This window comes from Urocitellus parryii, chromosome 5, assembly GCF_045843805.1.
Source record: "Urocitellus parryii isolate mUroPar1 chromosome 5, mUroPar1.hap1, whole genome shotgun sequence".
NCBI classification, from domain to species: Eukaryota; Metazoa; Chordata; class Mammalia; order Rodentia; family Sciuridae; genus Urocitellus; species Urocitellus parryii.
In genome coordinates this window covers 149,099,534-149,117,697 of record NC_135535.1, presented here as the reverse complement: position 1 = coordinate 149,117,697, position 18,164 = coordinate 149,099,534, and the positions used below count along the sequence as shown (strand labels likewise).

The window sequence follows — 18,164 nt, the reverse complement described above, 5'->3', positions numbered from 1 at the left end:
TGCCTTCTTGAATAAAAGATGCATAAGCAGAGGTGTGCTAAGGAGAGTTTAGAAAATCAATGGGCTTCTCACTAGCTTGTTGGACAAGCTTCATGATTCCTAGATTGTACATACCAAAAGACGACATTTGAAAATCTGCATCCTTTGTCAGTTGTAATTTTCTATATAAAGTACAGGTTGGCTATTCCTAGCCAAAATGCTTGGGACCAAAGGTGATTTAAATTTCAAATTTTTTCGGAGTTGGAATATTTTCTCATATATAATTATAATGAGGTATCTTGAGGATAGGACCAAAGTCTAAATACAAAATTCAGTTGTGTTTCATGTGTACTTTATACACATAGTCAATCTTATAGAATGTTTTTAATAATTGTGTAAATGGAACAGAGTTGGTGTATGAAAGCTGCAGGGCCTATTCCCTTGGGAATACCAAATCAACTGTGTTGCACATCTACATTTTTACTGACCAGTCCCGTGAAGTCTGAGTGGAATTTTCCACGTGTCATGTTGTGTCTGTCAGTACTCTTAATGAGAGTTTTGGATTCGGGAGCATGTAGGATTTTTGGATTAGGGATGTTCAGCCTGTATTCAGTCTTCCCGGATGTGAAACAGAAAAGCAGCATGAGTTTATCGTTGGATAAGGAGCCCTCTGACAGTTTTTCTGTTAGTTTTCCCTGAGCTGTCAGTTTTTTAAGCATCAGTTCATTACTGTACCGTCCACTCCTCTCACCCCTACCCTTCCCACCCAATACTAGACTTTACTTCATTGCTAAAATATAACCATTAAAAGAAAGATTTAGATTTTATGAAAATTTATTGTCAAGACCATTTACTAATTTTACTTCTTTCCTTCCTTACTCGTAACAAGCAGTCTCCCAGTGGTTTTAAGGAAAAGAGATCTTGAATGCCAAGTTATCACTGAAGTGCTAATGTTTAATCTGACTCAGTTTTGCTGTTTCCTATTTTCCCATTCAGATTTTACTAACCACAAATACCTGTATTTTTAGATAACCAGAAGAATATTAAAGTTGTTGCTGTTCTAAGTTGTCATTTTCTCTCTTATAAATAAATGCCACTTTTAAAATGAGCAGTGATAGAAACTCCATAAAAGATGAACAGGTGACTTCAGAATGGGAGCAGACTATTATAACCTTCATGCTATTTTTATTAATCTTTTTAACCAAAACCATTAAGATAAAAATAAATGTCTAGTGTTTTGCCAAAAGAGGTTTGATTGTTCCTGCGATTTAATAAATTAATGCTGGATTGGATGCCGGATCCCAAACCGTGGTTCCATAAAGATGAAAAGTACATTCTTGACTCAACAAGCTAACAGTGGCTTGAGGAAGACAGACCAAAAAAAAAAAAAAAATGTAGAATTATAATGTCCTTAATAGAAGTGAGCATATAGGAGTTGTTCCTATAAATATAAGAATTTGGTCATTTAGTGACATGGGAGAAAGACAAAGTTGGGCTTGTCTCTGTAGCCAAGGCAGAGAGTGGTCACCCCATGTGAGCAGCATGAATACAGGCAGGAGAACGCAGGGCATGTGGCCAGAATACATTGCCCCGTCTTGGCTGAGAAGCACTCAGGAAGGTATATTCAAAGTTTTAAAGGGTCTGAAACTTAGAATAGATGACCATGCCACTTTTACAAAATGTTATGGCTGAAAATAATATTGCCACTAAAGTAGAACATGGAACATTGTTCTATGATGATGTCAGTGTTTGGGTGGTGCTCATTTTGGCCTCAGTGTATTTTTCTTGGATTTCAAGTGAATACATGGGTCCTCCTTTCATATTCCCCCCTATTCAGTTGTGTGAGCATCCTCCAAAGTTCCATAAACATCATTAAAAAGTCACAAGCAAATGACTGAGTCCGATAATTTTTCTGATGGAATAGTGACTCCTGAATAAATAATGTTGTGCATCTAGAGGGCTCTGTATTACTTCCAGAAGCTGCTTTTGATTCACTTCTTTCCCCTGACAGGTAGGACAGGCTGAAGTTTTCATTGCCTAGATGCAAAAGGGGGAAAAGAAGGTCCCAGACTCAAGAGGTTAACATTGGTGCCTATAATATACGAAAGAAAGCAATCTGAAAGCACTTATATCAACTTCATTTCTCTCAACTATTGTTCATGAAAAAAATCCTTTACAATTACAGAGGTTTTTTTAAAAAAAAAACAGAATACAATATAGTCTTAGCAATTTTTTTCCTTGGTCATCAGAACAACCATGTAATCTGCAGATTCCCTGGTAGGGTCAGTTTCAAATACTCAATCTCATTAAATCCATATGCCATCTAAATGACCTGGGAATCCTTATTATCCACCATTCCCATTACATTTCCCAGATGATCTTTCCTACCCAGAAGCAGCATACCAAAAATATTCATCAGGTCTTGGCTAATAATAGAGAAGAAATATCATCGTCGCATGTCAACATTTGTTATTTTAATAATTTTTGCCGAGCTAAGTACTATTGGTAATGAATTAAAACTCCTGCATAATTTTATTTTTGAAAAGTTTCTAATATTTGGAGATGAACACAATGTGTGTGTGGGAAAAATGGCATAATGTCTGGGATTTGCTTTTAAATACTGCTACAGAGAAATGAGAAGAAAAGGAGAATGAATGAAGAAAATGTAGGGAAATATTGATACATGCTGAGTCTGTGATGAGTATGCAAATCTGACTCCATCGCTGGGCTTGTGGGTGTGCTTGGACTCTTTCATGAAGCCTACGGACAACAGTGCTGCCGCGGGGCTCATGCGGCATGGTGTATGAGTTTACTCTATACATGTTTTTGAATATAGGAATTGTAGGCTTCCTATTGTAGAATTTACAAGCTGATTCTCAAACATGGCCCTGTGTACTGCCTTCCTTCCTGTGAGATGACTGTGCACTTGGATTCTTTTGCAGAGCGGTCTCACCCCACTCCATTTGGCTGCTCAAGAAGACAGAGTGAATGTGGCCGAGGTCCTTGTAAACCAAGGAGCACATGTGGATGCCCAGACAAAGGTACAGCCTCTCTCCTTTTCCTAGGCCAAGAGAATATGTCCATTCAACAAGACAGTGACTCCAGTATGGAAGCCACCACAGTTGAATAGGAAGAAAAGCACTTTCAATCTTTTTTTTTTTTTTTTGGTATCAGAAATTGAACTCAGAGCACTTAACCACTGAGCCACATCCCCTGCCCCTTTTTACTTTTTATTTTGAGACAGCATCTCGCTCAGTTGCTTAGGACTTTGCTAAATTGCTAAGACTGGCTTTGAACTTGTGATCATCCTGCCTCAGCCTCCCGAGCTGCTGGGATTATAGGCCTGTGCCACCCCACCCAGCTCAATCAGATCTTTTATACATAGTATTTCAAATGTACATTTATGCAAGGAATACCAAAGTCTCTGGTTATAGTATCTCGGACCCTTTTTTCTTTAATGGCCTGAGTATTTTATGTTAGCTGCATGTTGGTGTCCCTGTGTTAACACTAGTGAGCCTTGTGACTTCACAGCTGTCCTTCCAAGGCAGCTAAATGTGAACAAAGTTTGTATCTTTCTTAGGTTTTGTGACACACAAATAGAAAATCTTGTCATTTAATTTGTTTATCATGATTTATGAAAAATAGTAAATTAAGGCTCATTGTATTACTCACTTGCCAAATTCCTTATGTCTGTGTAGTTATGTGTGTGCTCTCTTGCACATTTGCATGTTTTCTCTCTGACAAAATAACTCTTTTAAAAAAAAAAATCCTGAGTAATCTCATATAATGTCACAGTTCAAACACAGATAAGAAAATGGATGTTTTGTGTTACCATTAAAGACATGACTTTAAATTAATCTCGTTTCTCTGAACATTTTCTTAAGATGCTTAGTTTTGTTACCTCTTCATATCAGATTTGTTTTATCTACTTCAAAATGTAATTCTTTCTTTCTTTTCGGGCATGGTGGCATGTTCCTGTAATCCCAGCAATTTGGGAGGCTGAGGGAGGAGGATCACAGGTTTGAGCCGCCCCACCCCTTAGCAACTTAGTGAGACATTGTCTCAAAATAAAAAAAGAATACAAAAACGGCTAAGGATGTAGCTCAGTGGTAAAGTGCCCCTAAGTTCAATCCCCAGTACCAAAATTTTATATATATATATATATACACACACACACACACACATTTCTTAATATGTTGCATGTTTGACATAAATAGAATGCTTATTAAATATTGTAAATAAGATCATTTTTCTGTATAGAGAGGTTCTGGGTTGTGTGGGCATTTTGAAGATGTCAATAATACAAAAGTACCACAAAGAATGAACCAAGTAAAAAGGTATTGCAGACATCAAAATTGGGCTAATTTAGCTTGTTTTCTTTATTTTTCTTGAATACTTTCATCAAGAAAGAATTCTCTACACTAGAAATTTGCAGCTTTATGGTAAATGTATTTATGTATTAATTCTGTATTGTTTTATTCACACACAGAACACACACACACAGAGACTTAAATATTTTATTGTTACCTCTCCCTTTACAGATGTGAAATTATCAGAGTCAAGGTCAAGTTGTTAATGTTTTTGTGCCCCGGCCTATCCAAGGGGTGTAGCCAAAGTCGGTCAGAAAGCCTGTGAGGTGGGGTGGGGACAGCCCTGCACCCTTTCTGTTCTGAGTTGGTAGACATCAGGTGGCTGCCAGGGTTTCCTTCTAAGCCACCCAATCTGGGTCACCGTTGGTCATCATTTTTGTTCTTGGTATGATATTTTGAAGCATGTATCTTTCACTGCCTTTTACAAACTGCCTTACTCGAGAAAGCATCTGTTTCTTACAAAAACCTTTTCCTTTCCTTTTTTCTTTTTTCTCTCGGGAAAGATCACAGACATGAAAAGGAAGCGAGTCCAGTACTTAGAGTAGAGCAGAAGTGCATGGAGCTGGGGTTCTTGCACTTGCTGTTTGACTTTGTAGATAAAATTGATGATATTTTATAAGCTTTCAAATTTCACTGGTAAAGAAGACATCTCCCACCAGCCTGCAGGCAGGATAGAGAGCATTCAGTTCATGAAATAATAATAATAATAACAGTGAAGATATCAGGGTTTTCTCTTGTGAGAAAAAGATGAGAAAGTCCTGGTCACAGCCCTTGCAGCACTCCCACTGGTTTGCTGACCTTTTATACTCATCCCCCCCCCCTTTGCTTTTAAAGTTCAGCAGGTCAGTTCAGACTGACCACCCACAGAGTCAGTGTTGTTTGGCTGAGATGAGACCATGGCTTTCCTTGTCTTTTTGTACTGGTGATTGAATCCAGGGGCACTTTGTCACTACGTTGCTTAGGGCCTCACTAAATTGCTGAGGCTGACCTCAAACTTGGGATCCTCCTGCCTCAGCCTCCTGAGTTGCTGGAACTACAGGCCTGTGCCTCTGTGCTCAGCTTTATTTCTCTTGCCTTTTAAAGCTATAATATCCTAAAATTTTTTATTTACACCACCCCTGAAAGATGTTGATTTCTCTGTTTAAAAACATGAAAAGTTTTGAGAGCTTATTTGAGTACGTTTTGCATTCATTTTTAGAGCTCCTGTGAATTGCCAAATTCTTACCTCAGTGTTTGTTAACCCCCAGCCCTTGCAGAATTCATAGTCTAGAAAGGGAGACACATAGTAATAATAAAAATAATATAATGATGAAAATTACTACCTATTTGCTCTGTGCGAGCCATTAGTCCTAGTCCTTTATATGTATCACTTTGTTTAATCCTTATAATTACACTATGGGATTGCTAAAGTTTGAGTCCCTGTCTTATAGATGAGGAAACGGAGGCACAAAATCATGAATTATTTATACAAGCTAATTGGTACAAAGCCTGATTTGGGGGAGATATGTAAAATTTTAGAAAATAGATAGTAAACTGAGTTTTTGAAATCAGGTAGATTGGAGAACACAGGATAACTACATAGCTGGTTCAGTATCACAGGAACATGAGAAAAAAATTGGGGGTTAAGTCCTAGGCAAGGGATGAAGGCAAGGGATGGAGGCAGTTAATGCACCAGGATAAGCAGTTTAGCTTTTATTCTGTTGTGCTAGGAAGCCGCTAAAGGTTTCAAACAGAATGGTGATGAGATCAGCAGTCTGGTTTACAAAGATCCTGGGCAACAATGCTAGGAATAAGCTGATGAAAGAGCTGAGAACAGGGCTAGTCCTGCTGGAGCTGAGGTCAAGTGAAGAAAGCCTCAGTTAAGAGGCAAATAGAAAGTTGACCAACACGAACAGTATTTTGGAAACCCTAAGACAGACAAATAGTAAAACTTGGGGATTGAGCAATAGTGAGACACTCAGGGCAAATCTCATGAACTGACTAGTGATACTGGGTGATCCCTAGTACTGCTTCACCAGACAGGGAATACAGCAAGAGAAGCCAGCTGGGGAAAGAGGAATGAGCTCAGAATTGGATTAGGTTGAACTGTAGACTACGTAGGGTCATCTGGGTAGAAAAACCCGACAAGTGACTAAAATATCAATCACAGGAATGATGGCCAGACTGAAGACCCAGTCTCAGGGACCATCAGCCAAAATGAGACAGCTGAAGTTGTAGGTGTAGATGTGACCACTGAGCAAACCAAAGACAAAGCCCTGGGTCAGCGGCATTGGGTAGAAGAGGTGGAGGAGAGGCTATCATGGGGTAAACCAGGAAAGACAGGATATCAATGCCCAGTTATATGAGACATCAAGGTGAGTGTTTGGGGTAGGAGAAGGATGAATCCTGTGCATGGTATTGGCATCAAGAGTATCAAGAGGGCTGGGGATGTGGCTCAAGCAGTAGTGCGCTTGCCTGGCATGTGTGCGGCCCGGGTTCGATCCTCAGCTCCACATACCAACAAAGATGTTGTGTCCACCGAGAACTAAAAAAAAATAATAAATATTTTTTAAAAAAAAAGAGTATCAAGAATGAAGAGTTTTTGGTTGGTTGGTTAATTGGTTAGTTGATTTTGTTCCTGGGATTGAATCTGTGGGTGTTCAACCACTGAACTACATCCCCAGCGCCACCCCCCCCCTTTTTTTTTGTTTTGAGATTAGATCTTTCTAAGTTGCTGAGGGCCTCACTAAGTTGCTGAGGCTAGCTATGAACTTGTGATTCTCCTGCCTCAGCCTCCTGAGTCGCAGGGATTATAGACATGCGCCCCTGCACCCAGCTAGGAAGCAGTTTGACTGCAGTGGTTGAGTTGGTGAGATGAGGAAGGATGAGAGGGAATGGTGAATGAAAAAAGAGCCCCCTCCCTCACCAAGAAGCTTAATTATAGGAGGATAGAAATGTAGAAAAGAGAAGCATTTGAAAGGAGTGCTTTTTGTTCCAAATACTGAGAATGTGTATATAGGTCCATAAGCTAAAAGGAAAGTGCCAAGAGGAAAAAAAAAAAAAAAGTTAACAGAATTATATGGGTCTCAGAAGTGGGATGGGCAGGTTAGACATGACAGTTTGCTTATTTTTTTCTTATCATTATGAAAATATTATTTCACAGTATTTAATAATTCTAAGATCTCATAGTTCCCCCACCCCAGTTTATTTCACACTCAGTTTTGAGGTGAATAATAAAGGAAAAAATCATAGGAGAAAATTTATTAGGCTGTTTGAGAATTTCAGTTATACTTCCTTTAGGAAATGAAGTATTGAGAGTTGATTTAGAGAGGGTTTGTTTTCTAAAGAAAAAAACTCCTCTTCATTACTAAATGCTCTTATCTAATCTCAGTTACACTGAACTAAAATTATGAACTTTATAAAAAATTTTAGTCTTCTGTGGATCTGTATCTGTCACATTATCCATGTATGTATGTGTATAAGCATGTGTGTGTGCAAATTTTTTTCCATACTATATATCACATTTAAGGCTCTGTGCACACTAGGCAAGTGCCCTGCCATTGAGTCACACCCCAGTACCCTCAAGTAATATTTAATGTAACGTGATAATAGAAAAATATCCCTTTACACAGCATCAGTACTTAAAATTATATTAAAATACCACATTTTTAAAAACTGGATAGTATTTGTAATTGTGGGGTGCGTGGTTACCCAGGAAGACGACGCTAAGTGCAAGGAAGTCAGGCAAAGCACCGACTCCTAGAGACTGACCCACAGGTTTTAGGAGAGGAAGGAGAAAGAGGTTGCCCACTCCCTCTCTCAAGTCTCGAGTTGGGGCAGAGGGAGTTCCTAATTATTACTAAATAAGATATTGTAACAAGATAATACAGATGGGAAATATCAGCCAGAATGTTCCATCTGAACCTGTTTTCTGTTGCTACACAATACAACCATCCCATTCAATAAGAAGACAGTCTTTCCTCTGGATCTTTTCCTGTTTCCTTTCTTTTGATCATTTATTATATGCCACCTGCTAGTTGAGGCAGGAGATGATCATAGCTAATGCCATGTGACAAATATTGTGTCTGTCAGCATATTAAGACAATACTATAAGATTGCTGATGTTATCAGATTCCATTTGACAGTGCATGAGCCAACACAGAGAGGTGCAATGACTCGCCCAAAGTCACATAGTCAATAAGTGGCAAAGCTGGATTCCAAGCATGTGCTCTGCCTCCATAGTCCACACTCTCAGCCGTAGCGCTGCTCCACTCCTTCATTTCACTGGTTGAAGCTGCAGCCTGATCAGTAATAGATGTCAACATCCACCACTTGGTAATCAATAGAGGGGAAAGTGAAAGAAAATTATTAAAGACTCTGAGGTGCATTTTGCAGGATTTTACATATCCCTACTCAGGTTTGCCCAAAAAAGAAAAGGTTTTATTTCAGAGTATAATGATATCATAAGTGAGGTAGCACTGGACAAAGAAGCAAAATTGCTCAAGAAAGGCTGGGCGCAGTGGCCCATGCCTGTAATCCTAGTGACTTGGGAGGCTGAGGTAGGAGGATCGCAAGTTCAAAGCCAGCCTCAGCAACGGCAAGGCGCTAAGTAACTCAACAAGACCCTGTCTCTAAATAAAATACAACGATAGGGCTGGGGATGTGGCTCAGTAGTTAAGTGCCCCTGAGTTCAATCCCTGGTATAAAAAAAAAAAAAATTCTCAAGAAAGAACAGTTGGTCTTTTCCAACATTTATTACTGCTAGGTGGAAAGGATTTCTCAAATCACATCTCTCCTGGTGTATCCATACAAGGTACCATCTTATATGGGAATGGCAACCCCTACCCACAGTGAATCCAAGAGCAAGTTGAATCTTCTTGACCAGGCACACACATCTTTAATAAAATGCTCCTTTAGTGTTTATGGAATAGTAAAAAGATTAGTCTACCAGAGCACAGTGAACAAGGGAAAGAATAGAAAATGAGATCAAAGATTATATAGAAGGGGACAGGGGAGGCAGGGGAGACCTAAATCAGGTAAGTCCTAATAGTATAATGGCAGGGTTTTACCAAGAGTGAGATAGGAAGCTTTAAGAATAAATACAAGCTATTTGTTGGAATATTTAAAGTGATTCAATTATCCACAAATCTAATGCATTTAACACACCAGCCTTTGAAAATGGTAACATGTTACTCAAGCAAGTCGTCTAAAAACTTGAAGAGCTCTTAAATATTTAGATTTTTCAAATATTTATCAATATTGTTTTGACCTCTTTACCTAACACTGAACTTGAGAATAAAGTTACTTCAGTTAAACTAATTGTACTAAGAAATGATCGCACAAACTACATTCGAGTCTCCCTGACCAAGCAGCGTTCTGATCATAGGTGCACCATCTGATTCCTCAGTTCCAAGAAAGAAGAACCCTGCAAAGTAGGCAAGCAATTCTGATCACCAAAAAAGGGATATCCTCAGTCATGCATGAAGTGGCTTTGGGGTGATAAGCCTGTCTCATACTATGTGGTTCTGGTGCACTTGCTGGGGAGAGTCTGGGCAGCATGAGTGCACTCACAGGTTGGTTTGGGGAGGGGGTTTGATCAGAGGCAGGTCTACAGGGCAGCACATCCCTGGTGGGTTACCCTCACCTTTGGCTTTGGCTATGGCTGTGGTCTGGGCATCCCCTTTTCAAATTTAAAGTGACCCATTTGTGGGGCCACCATAAAAGGCACATGCCATCATATGTGAGATTCAGACTCATGAAAATATGAACCTTTCTCCTTCGATCACTGCTTAGAAATGTGGCAATAAAAGGTTCATGTTCTGTCTTTCCGTGAGCTGGTGCTTCCTGTGTCATGAACAGAGATTGAACAGGGTCCCTGAAATTGGGTAGTGGTCTCTCTTACAATGATTTTCACCATCTAGAAAAGGATCCAGAATATCATTTTTTTTTCAAATAATTATATAGATTTTCTTTGCACACACACACAGGGAGGGAGAGAATGAAAGAATGAACTTATAACCCTTCTCCCCCTCCACCCCATCCTGGCTTACTCATCTGAGAAAAGACGGTTGCTTTGTCTAAATCGGTGATTTTCACACTGTGAAACTCAAGTGAGGACACTGGGAAACTTGAACTAGAGCAGATTCACCTAGATCAAGTTCAAACTTCTCCAGCTACCAGCACTCAGAGCAGTCTCTTCCTCAGTAGTGTTTCTGTGACTCTATCTCCATCATGCCTTCTGAACATCCTCAACCTTGCCTTATCATTTAGACTTTTTTTCCCCTAGACTTTAAACATTTAGAGGGTCGTCTAGGGTGCCCATAAAACACTCTCTGACTCTAGCCAGGCAGTCAGTGGATTAGCCTGTCTTGAACAGTTATTACGAGACTAAAATGAACTAATACAAGTGAGAACTCTGGGGAAAACTAAGTAACTATTTTTATGTGAAGTGGTATTGTTATTTATAATTACAACTAGCTCTGAGAATGATCAAGTGTAATTTTTTTTATAGAGAGATGAGAAAACATTTTTTTTTCCGCTAAAAAAAAAGGCTAAATAATAATTTTGCTTCTATTTAGGATAGCTGTTGCTAAAAGTGTACTTAGGCTGTTTCTTTTTGGAAAAAAAAATATAATTACAGATGGGATACACACCGCTACATGTGGGCTGCCACTACGGAAACATCAAGATTGTTAATTTCCTTCTCCAGCATTCTGCAAAAGTCAATGCCAAAACAAAGGTAAGCTCCCTTCTCCCTCCTTTCCACCAAAGTTGTTTATTTTGTATCTGAGAAAGTAAGACTCATTTATTCCATCTTTCTTCCACAGAATGGGTACACACCATTACATCAAGCAGCTCAACAGGGACATACACATATAATAAATGTCTTGCTTCAGAACAATGCCTCCCCCAATGAACTCACTGTGGTAAGCTTCACGCCCGTGTAAGGGAAGGAGGAGGAGGTAGTGTGACCTGGACTCTTCTGTATTTTTCATTGAATACACATGTTGCCTTTTCTATTGATAGGCATAAACAGCATTCAGAAGAATAACGGAAAAAGGGCAATACTCATATTGCTTCGAACTATTCAGAGAGAGATCTAATTAGTGTTTCACACTTTAAAACTATTGTGTTGCCATCAAATATAGGAAGTACATATGTAAGGAAAAAAAAAATGGGTCTGTTTCATTGATTGCTTACTGAGGACGTTGCTCTTGGATTCCATGTGTAGCTGCCCAGACTTGGCCAATGAGTAGAAACAGGTTAGGTGGGTTTTGTGTAAGGTATGTCTCTAACAAAAGCAAACAATGGATAGGTCTGATAAGACACTCACCTTCACATTTTGTGTAGGCAAAACGTGTGGAAGGAGTCTTGTTAATTCCTTGTCTGTGTTCTCCCATTGCCAGAATGGGAATACCGCCCTTGCCATTGCCCGGCGCCTTGGGTACATCTCTGTGGTTGACACCCTGAAGGTAGTGACAGAAGAGACCATGACCACGACTGTAAGTAATGGATACAGAGCCTTGTTCCCCTGGAAGCCAGATCTCAGGCTAGAGTTTTACTGGGCTTTTCTAAGATGAACTTTCATTGTACCATTCAGACTAAGTGCCATGTTTCAAATTGTTATCATTGTTGGTAGTCAGGATACTGAAACTCTCATTCCTGATATGAACAAAACTTTGAAATGTTAAAAATACCTTTTTAAAAGTTGCACAACACCAGGCTTGATGGCACATGCCTGTAAGCCTCGCCACATGGGAGGTTGAGGCAGGAGGATCAGAGGTTTGAAGCCGGCCTCAGCAACTTGGTGAGGCCAGAAGCAACATAGTAAGATCCTGTCTCAAAATAAAGAAGTCTGGGGATGTAGCTCAGTGGTAAAGCACTATTGGGTTCAGTCCCTAATACCAAAATAGAAGTTTCCTAAAGGGCTGAGATGTCGCTTAATATGCACATAATACATGGTTACATATTGTTTTTAAAAATTGTATATTTTTTAAACAATTACAGTTAGGATCAAAATTGGTTTTGATCACCATTCTCTCTATTCTTTGTCCACTTCAGCTTTTATAGGAAACAATAATACAATGTTTTGTTAAATTTTAAAGTAACTCTTCAGCAGGAGATTCTATTGCATCAGATACACTTTAATAAGCTGCAGCCTCTAGGATAAATCTTTTCACTTTAACCCCACCTGGAACCTCTGAATTGCATTAGGATTTGATAACTTTGGAACCAAGGGCAGATATTACTCCATGTCCGAAGCCTATTTGAGTTATTCCTGACTCTATGACTTAACACGTAGCCTTGAGATGAAGGCTGTACAATGTAATTTGAGGATTCTGGAACATTTCTGGTTATCAGTTCAGTCTCCTTTTCCTTTCTATCACCTCCCAACTTGAAGGGAAGTATAGTTGGTTCATCCAAATCATTTTGTGTACATGGTGCTTTATATTAAAAAGCCATAGCCTAGGAGTGTCTGTAGCTATTGTAGATTGAGTGATTTGGCAATGCACAGGCTTTAGAAATTAAAAAATAAGCCTGTTGCTCATAAGAGAGAAATTGTACAGTTTGCAAGAAGGAAAACAGTTATTTTAAAGGACTTACAGCAGGGGTTATCAACCAGGATACATTTCCAACTTCAAGATGTAGTTTATCTAAGTAATAAATTCCCATATGTTGATTCATACACTTCTTGAGTATTTCATCTTCTTCTAACATGTTATTAAACTCTCAAGTAAAAGAGTTTAAACAAACAATGTTTATTAGCCTTAATTTTATAGATATTCCATGTAGCTCTCTGTAGGATGGGGAAGGAGGGAGGAGGAAGACAAGCTATTTAACAATGACCAAGTATCACTCTGCTATATAAGATTTAAAGTCATTGCAATAAATATGACTGCTAGTTCAGTATGAGAGAATTGAAAGTAGTAAAAATTGTTCAAACTGCAAATCTTATTCTATTAAATTACTTACCCACTAACAAAATACAAAATGTTTCTTTAAAATAATAAAGAACAAAAGCATTAAGAGAATGTAGAGTTATAGATGAAATAAAGCTATAGCTTTAGAAAATCTTCTGAAAGGTAGAGAAAGGTCTCAAGACTCAGGTTGCCCTCAGAAGCTGTAACATGTAGAGAGGAGTGCCATTCCACTTTGTGTCATCAGGAGACTTGGTTGGTAAATTTCTGTGAGAGAAAGACACTGTGCATGCTAACAGGAAAGGTCCAATTTGCCTAAGGAAGAAAACAAGGCTTCCACCAGAGGAACTGCTCACATTGATTAGAAAGGCCATCACAGTCTTTAAGGCTTAGCCCAGCACTGCGGTATTTGAGACTTTATCTTATAAACTAAGACACCACCTTATCAGACCAGCTTTAGCACTTACATGTCAACTAACTTATAGCTGATGCAGTCTAGGTTAGTGTCTTTAATCTCAAACTAGTAAACATAGACTGACCTCCACCACAGGCGTCATCTTCCTGCAGCTACATACTGGCTCCTTGGGGTCATTGCCTCTTATAAGAATACTTTAGTCTTTCCAAGCCTTGAAAACAACAATGCCTCATCCAGGAGAATAACATATGATGTGGCAGTTCTGAGAAAGATGCTTTAGTAAATGAGGTCACAATCATGACAGCATAACAGACTGAATGGAGAGAAACTGAACTTTAGAAAATGTGATTCCTGGGGCTGGGAATGTGGCTCAAGCGGTAGCGCGCTCGCCTGGCATGTGTGCGGCCCGGGTTCGATCCTCAGCACCACATACAAACAAAGATGTTGTGTCCGCCGAGAACTGAAAAATAAATATTAAAAAAAAAGTGTGATTCCTATCTTTTTTTTTTTTTTGGAGGGGCCAGTTACAGGGATTGAACTCAGGGGTACTTGACCACTGAGCCATGTCCCCAGTCCTATTTTGTATTTTATTTGGAGGCAGGGCCTCACTGAGTTACCTAGTGCCTCACTTTTGCTGAGGCTGCCTTTGAACTCATGATCCTCCTGCCTCAGCCTTCTGAGCTGCTGGATTACAGGTGTGTGCCATCACACCCAGCTTCCTATCTGTTTTTAATTGCATTACTTAAAATGTTTTTTCCAGAAGCTAAAGCTGAATACCTTTTGCATATGAATATCAGTTGCTAATATGATTCTTTTATAAAAGGAATCAGAGCTCCTTGAAGACCTGGATGAGTCTAGAACTAGAAAAGGAAATATACAGAATGGGCCTAGAACATCTTATAGTGCCCTCAAGTAGGAAATACTCTCCCACTACCACCCCCAAATAAATGAACAGCAAATACACACACACTGTGTTTGGGATATATCACAGGGACACATGAATCAACTGCAAGTTCCCAGTAGTCAAAGGTAGAATAATTTGAGCAAAAATAAGTAAATCAAATAGTATTGGGGTTTAGGGCAAAGTATAAAACAAATATCCTTAAGTCCATACTCATATAAATAAATGTCTGAAACAAATGGAAAGAAGACACAAATTTCTTAGGCAAAAGAATTCCAAGTAATTTATCAGAGTACTTAACTCTCAAGGAAGTGTAGAACATAATTCCCCACTGCTTACATATGGGCTGAGCATTGTGATTTAACACACCACACACACACACACACACACACACACACACACTCACACAGAGGCAGGAAAACAAAGTCACTTTACAGTAGAGAAACCCGACTAACGCTGCCTCAGCGAGATGATCAAGGTCAACATCAAGTCATAAATCCTGTCAATGGTACGTACCTTTGTGTGATTAAAAACTGGCGCTTCACCTCTGCAATTTTCCTCCCCAAAACTTCTAGCCCCAGTCAAATCATAAAAGAAAATGCAAGACAAACCCCAGCTGGGTGATAATTACATAAAATACCTGACCAATATAACTCCAGGCTATCATGGTCATCAAAACCACAGAAAGTCTGAGAAACTGTTACAGCCAAAAGAAGCCCAAGGAGACACAACAACTAAATATAATGTGTGCTATCCTGGATGAGATCCTGGGATAGAAAAAGGACAGTAGGTAAAAAAATAAAGGAAATATGAATAAAATACAAACTTTAATGTATTAATACTGTTTCATTATTTGTGACAAATACACCAAATGTATTAATACTGTTTCATTATTTGTGACAAATATATCATCCAAATACAAGATTTTAATGATCAGGGAAACTTGGTGTGGGGTAGATGAGAACTCTCTTTACTATCTACATAATTTTTCTGTAAATCTACAACTATTTTAAATTAGAACTTTTTTAACCCTTTATTTTAGTGTTACCCACTGGAAGAGGCACCAAATAATGTCTTGTTTCAGCATAATAACTGGGCTGGCAGTATAAATTACATTTATCAATTATCCCTAAGAAATAATATATTCCCTTTCTTATTTTTAATGTGACTTTTAAAAAATTTAAATGCATATCTTTGTAACTCTTACCCATTAGCTTTTCATATTCTCGGAATTAAAAAGCAACTTATTTTTAAATAAAAGTTATTTGAAAATTTTCAACAAGTAATGCTCATGGTGTTTTGGGGGTGGAAATGATCTATAAATACGAAGTTGTCAGAGAACGAATAGAAGAGTCATTAAGGCCCCTGTTCTGTAATGTGCTGTTTGTTCTTTAAAATAAATACCACCACCCCCAACCCTGATGGAAGGCCCCCACTGCCTATCCAAGACCCAGTGCCAAACCTGCACATCAAGATGCATGGCCATAGTAGAAAAGCCTCCCCAGAGGCCTGGGATCTGGCTTATTTGAGGCTTCCACCACCCTCTAGCCTGATCCCAGGCTGCCAGGGCTCTCTTAACTGACCCACATTTCCAGCCATCTGCTCAGCAGCAGTGTCTACTAAGGCACCTTCAAAAACACCAATCTGTTCTTTAAAATTTTTTGAAGTTAAAATGATCCTGAAAGTACATTAGCTCCCCTTTTTCAGGCACATACTTGTAAAAATTATGTAATTTATGCAATTTGAATTATTTGATGTATCTCAGGAATTAAAAGTACACATAAGAGGAGAAGACAAAGTAAGTGGGAATCTTGGTGTTACCACTGTTGACAGGTGACAAGTCCTTGCTTTCCCATTGTTGAAGAATAACAGAGGTCAGAGTAGAAATTAGAAGTTTATTAAAGGACAGCAGAAAAGACTTCTCCCGGAGGAAGAAGGGGACCCAAGAGGTGGAATCCCTGGAAGTGCAGTTGTTTCCCCTTTTTATAGTTTTGGGTGATGGAATGTAGGTTGGAAGGCCCTAGGGGTGGGACACAGGTGGGCCAAAGAAGTAATCTGGGCAGGAAGGACTTCATTAACACTTCTTTGGGATGGGCTATCTCCAAATCTGCTGGGGCTGCTCATTAACATTTCTTTGGGATGGACTTTGGGCCTAGGGCTTTTCTTGGGACTTCATTAATATTTCAAGAGTTTCAAGAGTTGCTCAACTTTTCCAGAAATTCATTCTCAACATGGCCTCCATTTTAGATTTCACTCGATATTAGACCCGATTTACCTAAGGACACTGCCTAATTTTAAATCTGGCTTCCTTGGCACCATTAATAAAGACATTTCCTGCTATTATTTTGGCTTATCTTCAGCCAAGACCTTTAGTGGTTGTTAGTCAACTTTTCATGGTTGTGAGAAAATCAACTTGAAAGGAGGAAATTTTCATTTTGACTCAGTGTTTGCAAGGTTTCAGACACGGTGGCTTGGCCCCATTGCCTTGGGCTGTGGCAACAGAAAACATGGCAGGGAGCACATGGTAAAGCAAAGCTGCTCACCTGGTGGTGGCCAGAAAGCAGAGGGAGAGACCCAGAAGGGAAGAGGCCTGGGACAAATTATACCCTTCAAGGTCCTGCCTTCAGTGGTCTACTTTCTCCAACAAGGCTCTACCTAGTTGGCCCTATCATTGATGTATTCATCCATCAGTGAGGTCAAAATCCTAATGAATGAATTAGTTCCCCAAGTCCTCCAATTTAAATACTGCTGCATTGGGGACCATGCCTTGAGTGCTTGAACTTTGTGGGGACATTAAGTATCCAAACCAGCCTAGGTATGATGGAACATGTCTGTAATCCCAACTACTCAGGAACCTAAGGAGCAGGAGGATCACAAGTTTGAGACCAACCTGGGCACCTGAGTGAGACTCTGTCTCAATATTAAAAAGAAAAAAAAATAAAAAAGGGCTAGAGATGAAGTGCAAACGTAGAATATCCCAGAGTTCAATTTCTGGTACCACGAGGTAAAAAAGGATAAAAAAGATCCAAACCATAAGTTACAATGGCACATTCCTCAGACCATGCAAAAGAGCATCAAAGTGGATACCTTAAAATGCTCACACTAAAGTGACTGATTTTTTTTGTTACTAGACCATTACAGAGAAGCACAAAATGAATGTTCCAGAAACGATGAATGAAGTTCTTGATATGTCTGATGATGAAGGTATGAAAATGTCCTTTGAGTTCATATTAATTATGAGTAACTGTGTTTTTGTTGGTTCTTGAAAAAGTTCATTGCAAAAGTGGGGAAATTTTGAAATGTTTTGTTGTAGTATCAGGAATATGTATTTTTCATACACTTATATTGTTCGCTTAAATCATGCAGTTCGTAAAGCCAACGCCCCTGAAATGCTCAGTGATGGCGAATATATCTCAGATGTTGAAGAAGGTATTTGCAAATTTTTACTGTGATGAAACCTAACTACCAGCTTTATCTTTCATTTCTTATCTTTGAAATGTAACACTTCCTTGAGTTACTAACTTTTCAAATCCTCTTGAGATTATTAATTTGTATATTTAAAGAATGCATATCTAGTACTCTTGTCTTAAGTCTCACTCTTT

General features: G+C 39.0%; 1 protein-coding gene across 1 annotated transcript in view; it reads left to right on the top strand.

Moving 5' to 3' along the window:
• Ank3 (ankyrin 3) overlaps positions 1 to 18,164 on the top strand; it is a 323,355-nt gene that overhangs the window by 180,669 nt on the left and 124,522 nt on the right. Inside the window, exons 18-23 of the mRNA XM_077799312.1 lie at positions 2,922 to 3,020; positions 10,969 to 11,067; positions 11,156 to 11,254; positions 11,735 to 11,830; positions 17,694 to 17,766; positions 17,929 to 17,991. Coding sequence (XP_077655438.1) covers positions 2,922 to 3,020; positions 10,969 to 11,067; positions 11,156 to 11,254; positions 11,735 to 11,830; positions 17,694 to 17,766; positions 17,929 to 17,991 — 529 coding nt within the window. The remainder of the gene's footprint in view (positions 1 to 2,921; positions 3,021 to 10,968; positions 11,068 to 11,155; positions 11,255 to 11,734; positions 11,831 to 17,693; positions 17,767 to 17,928; positions 17,992 to 18,164) is intronic.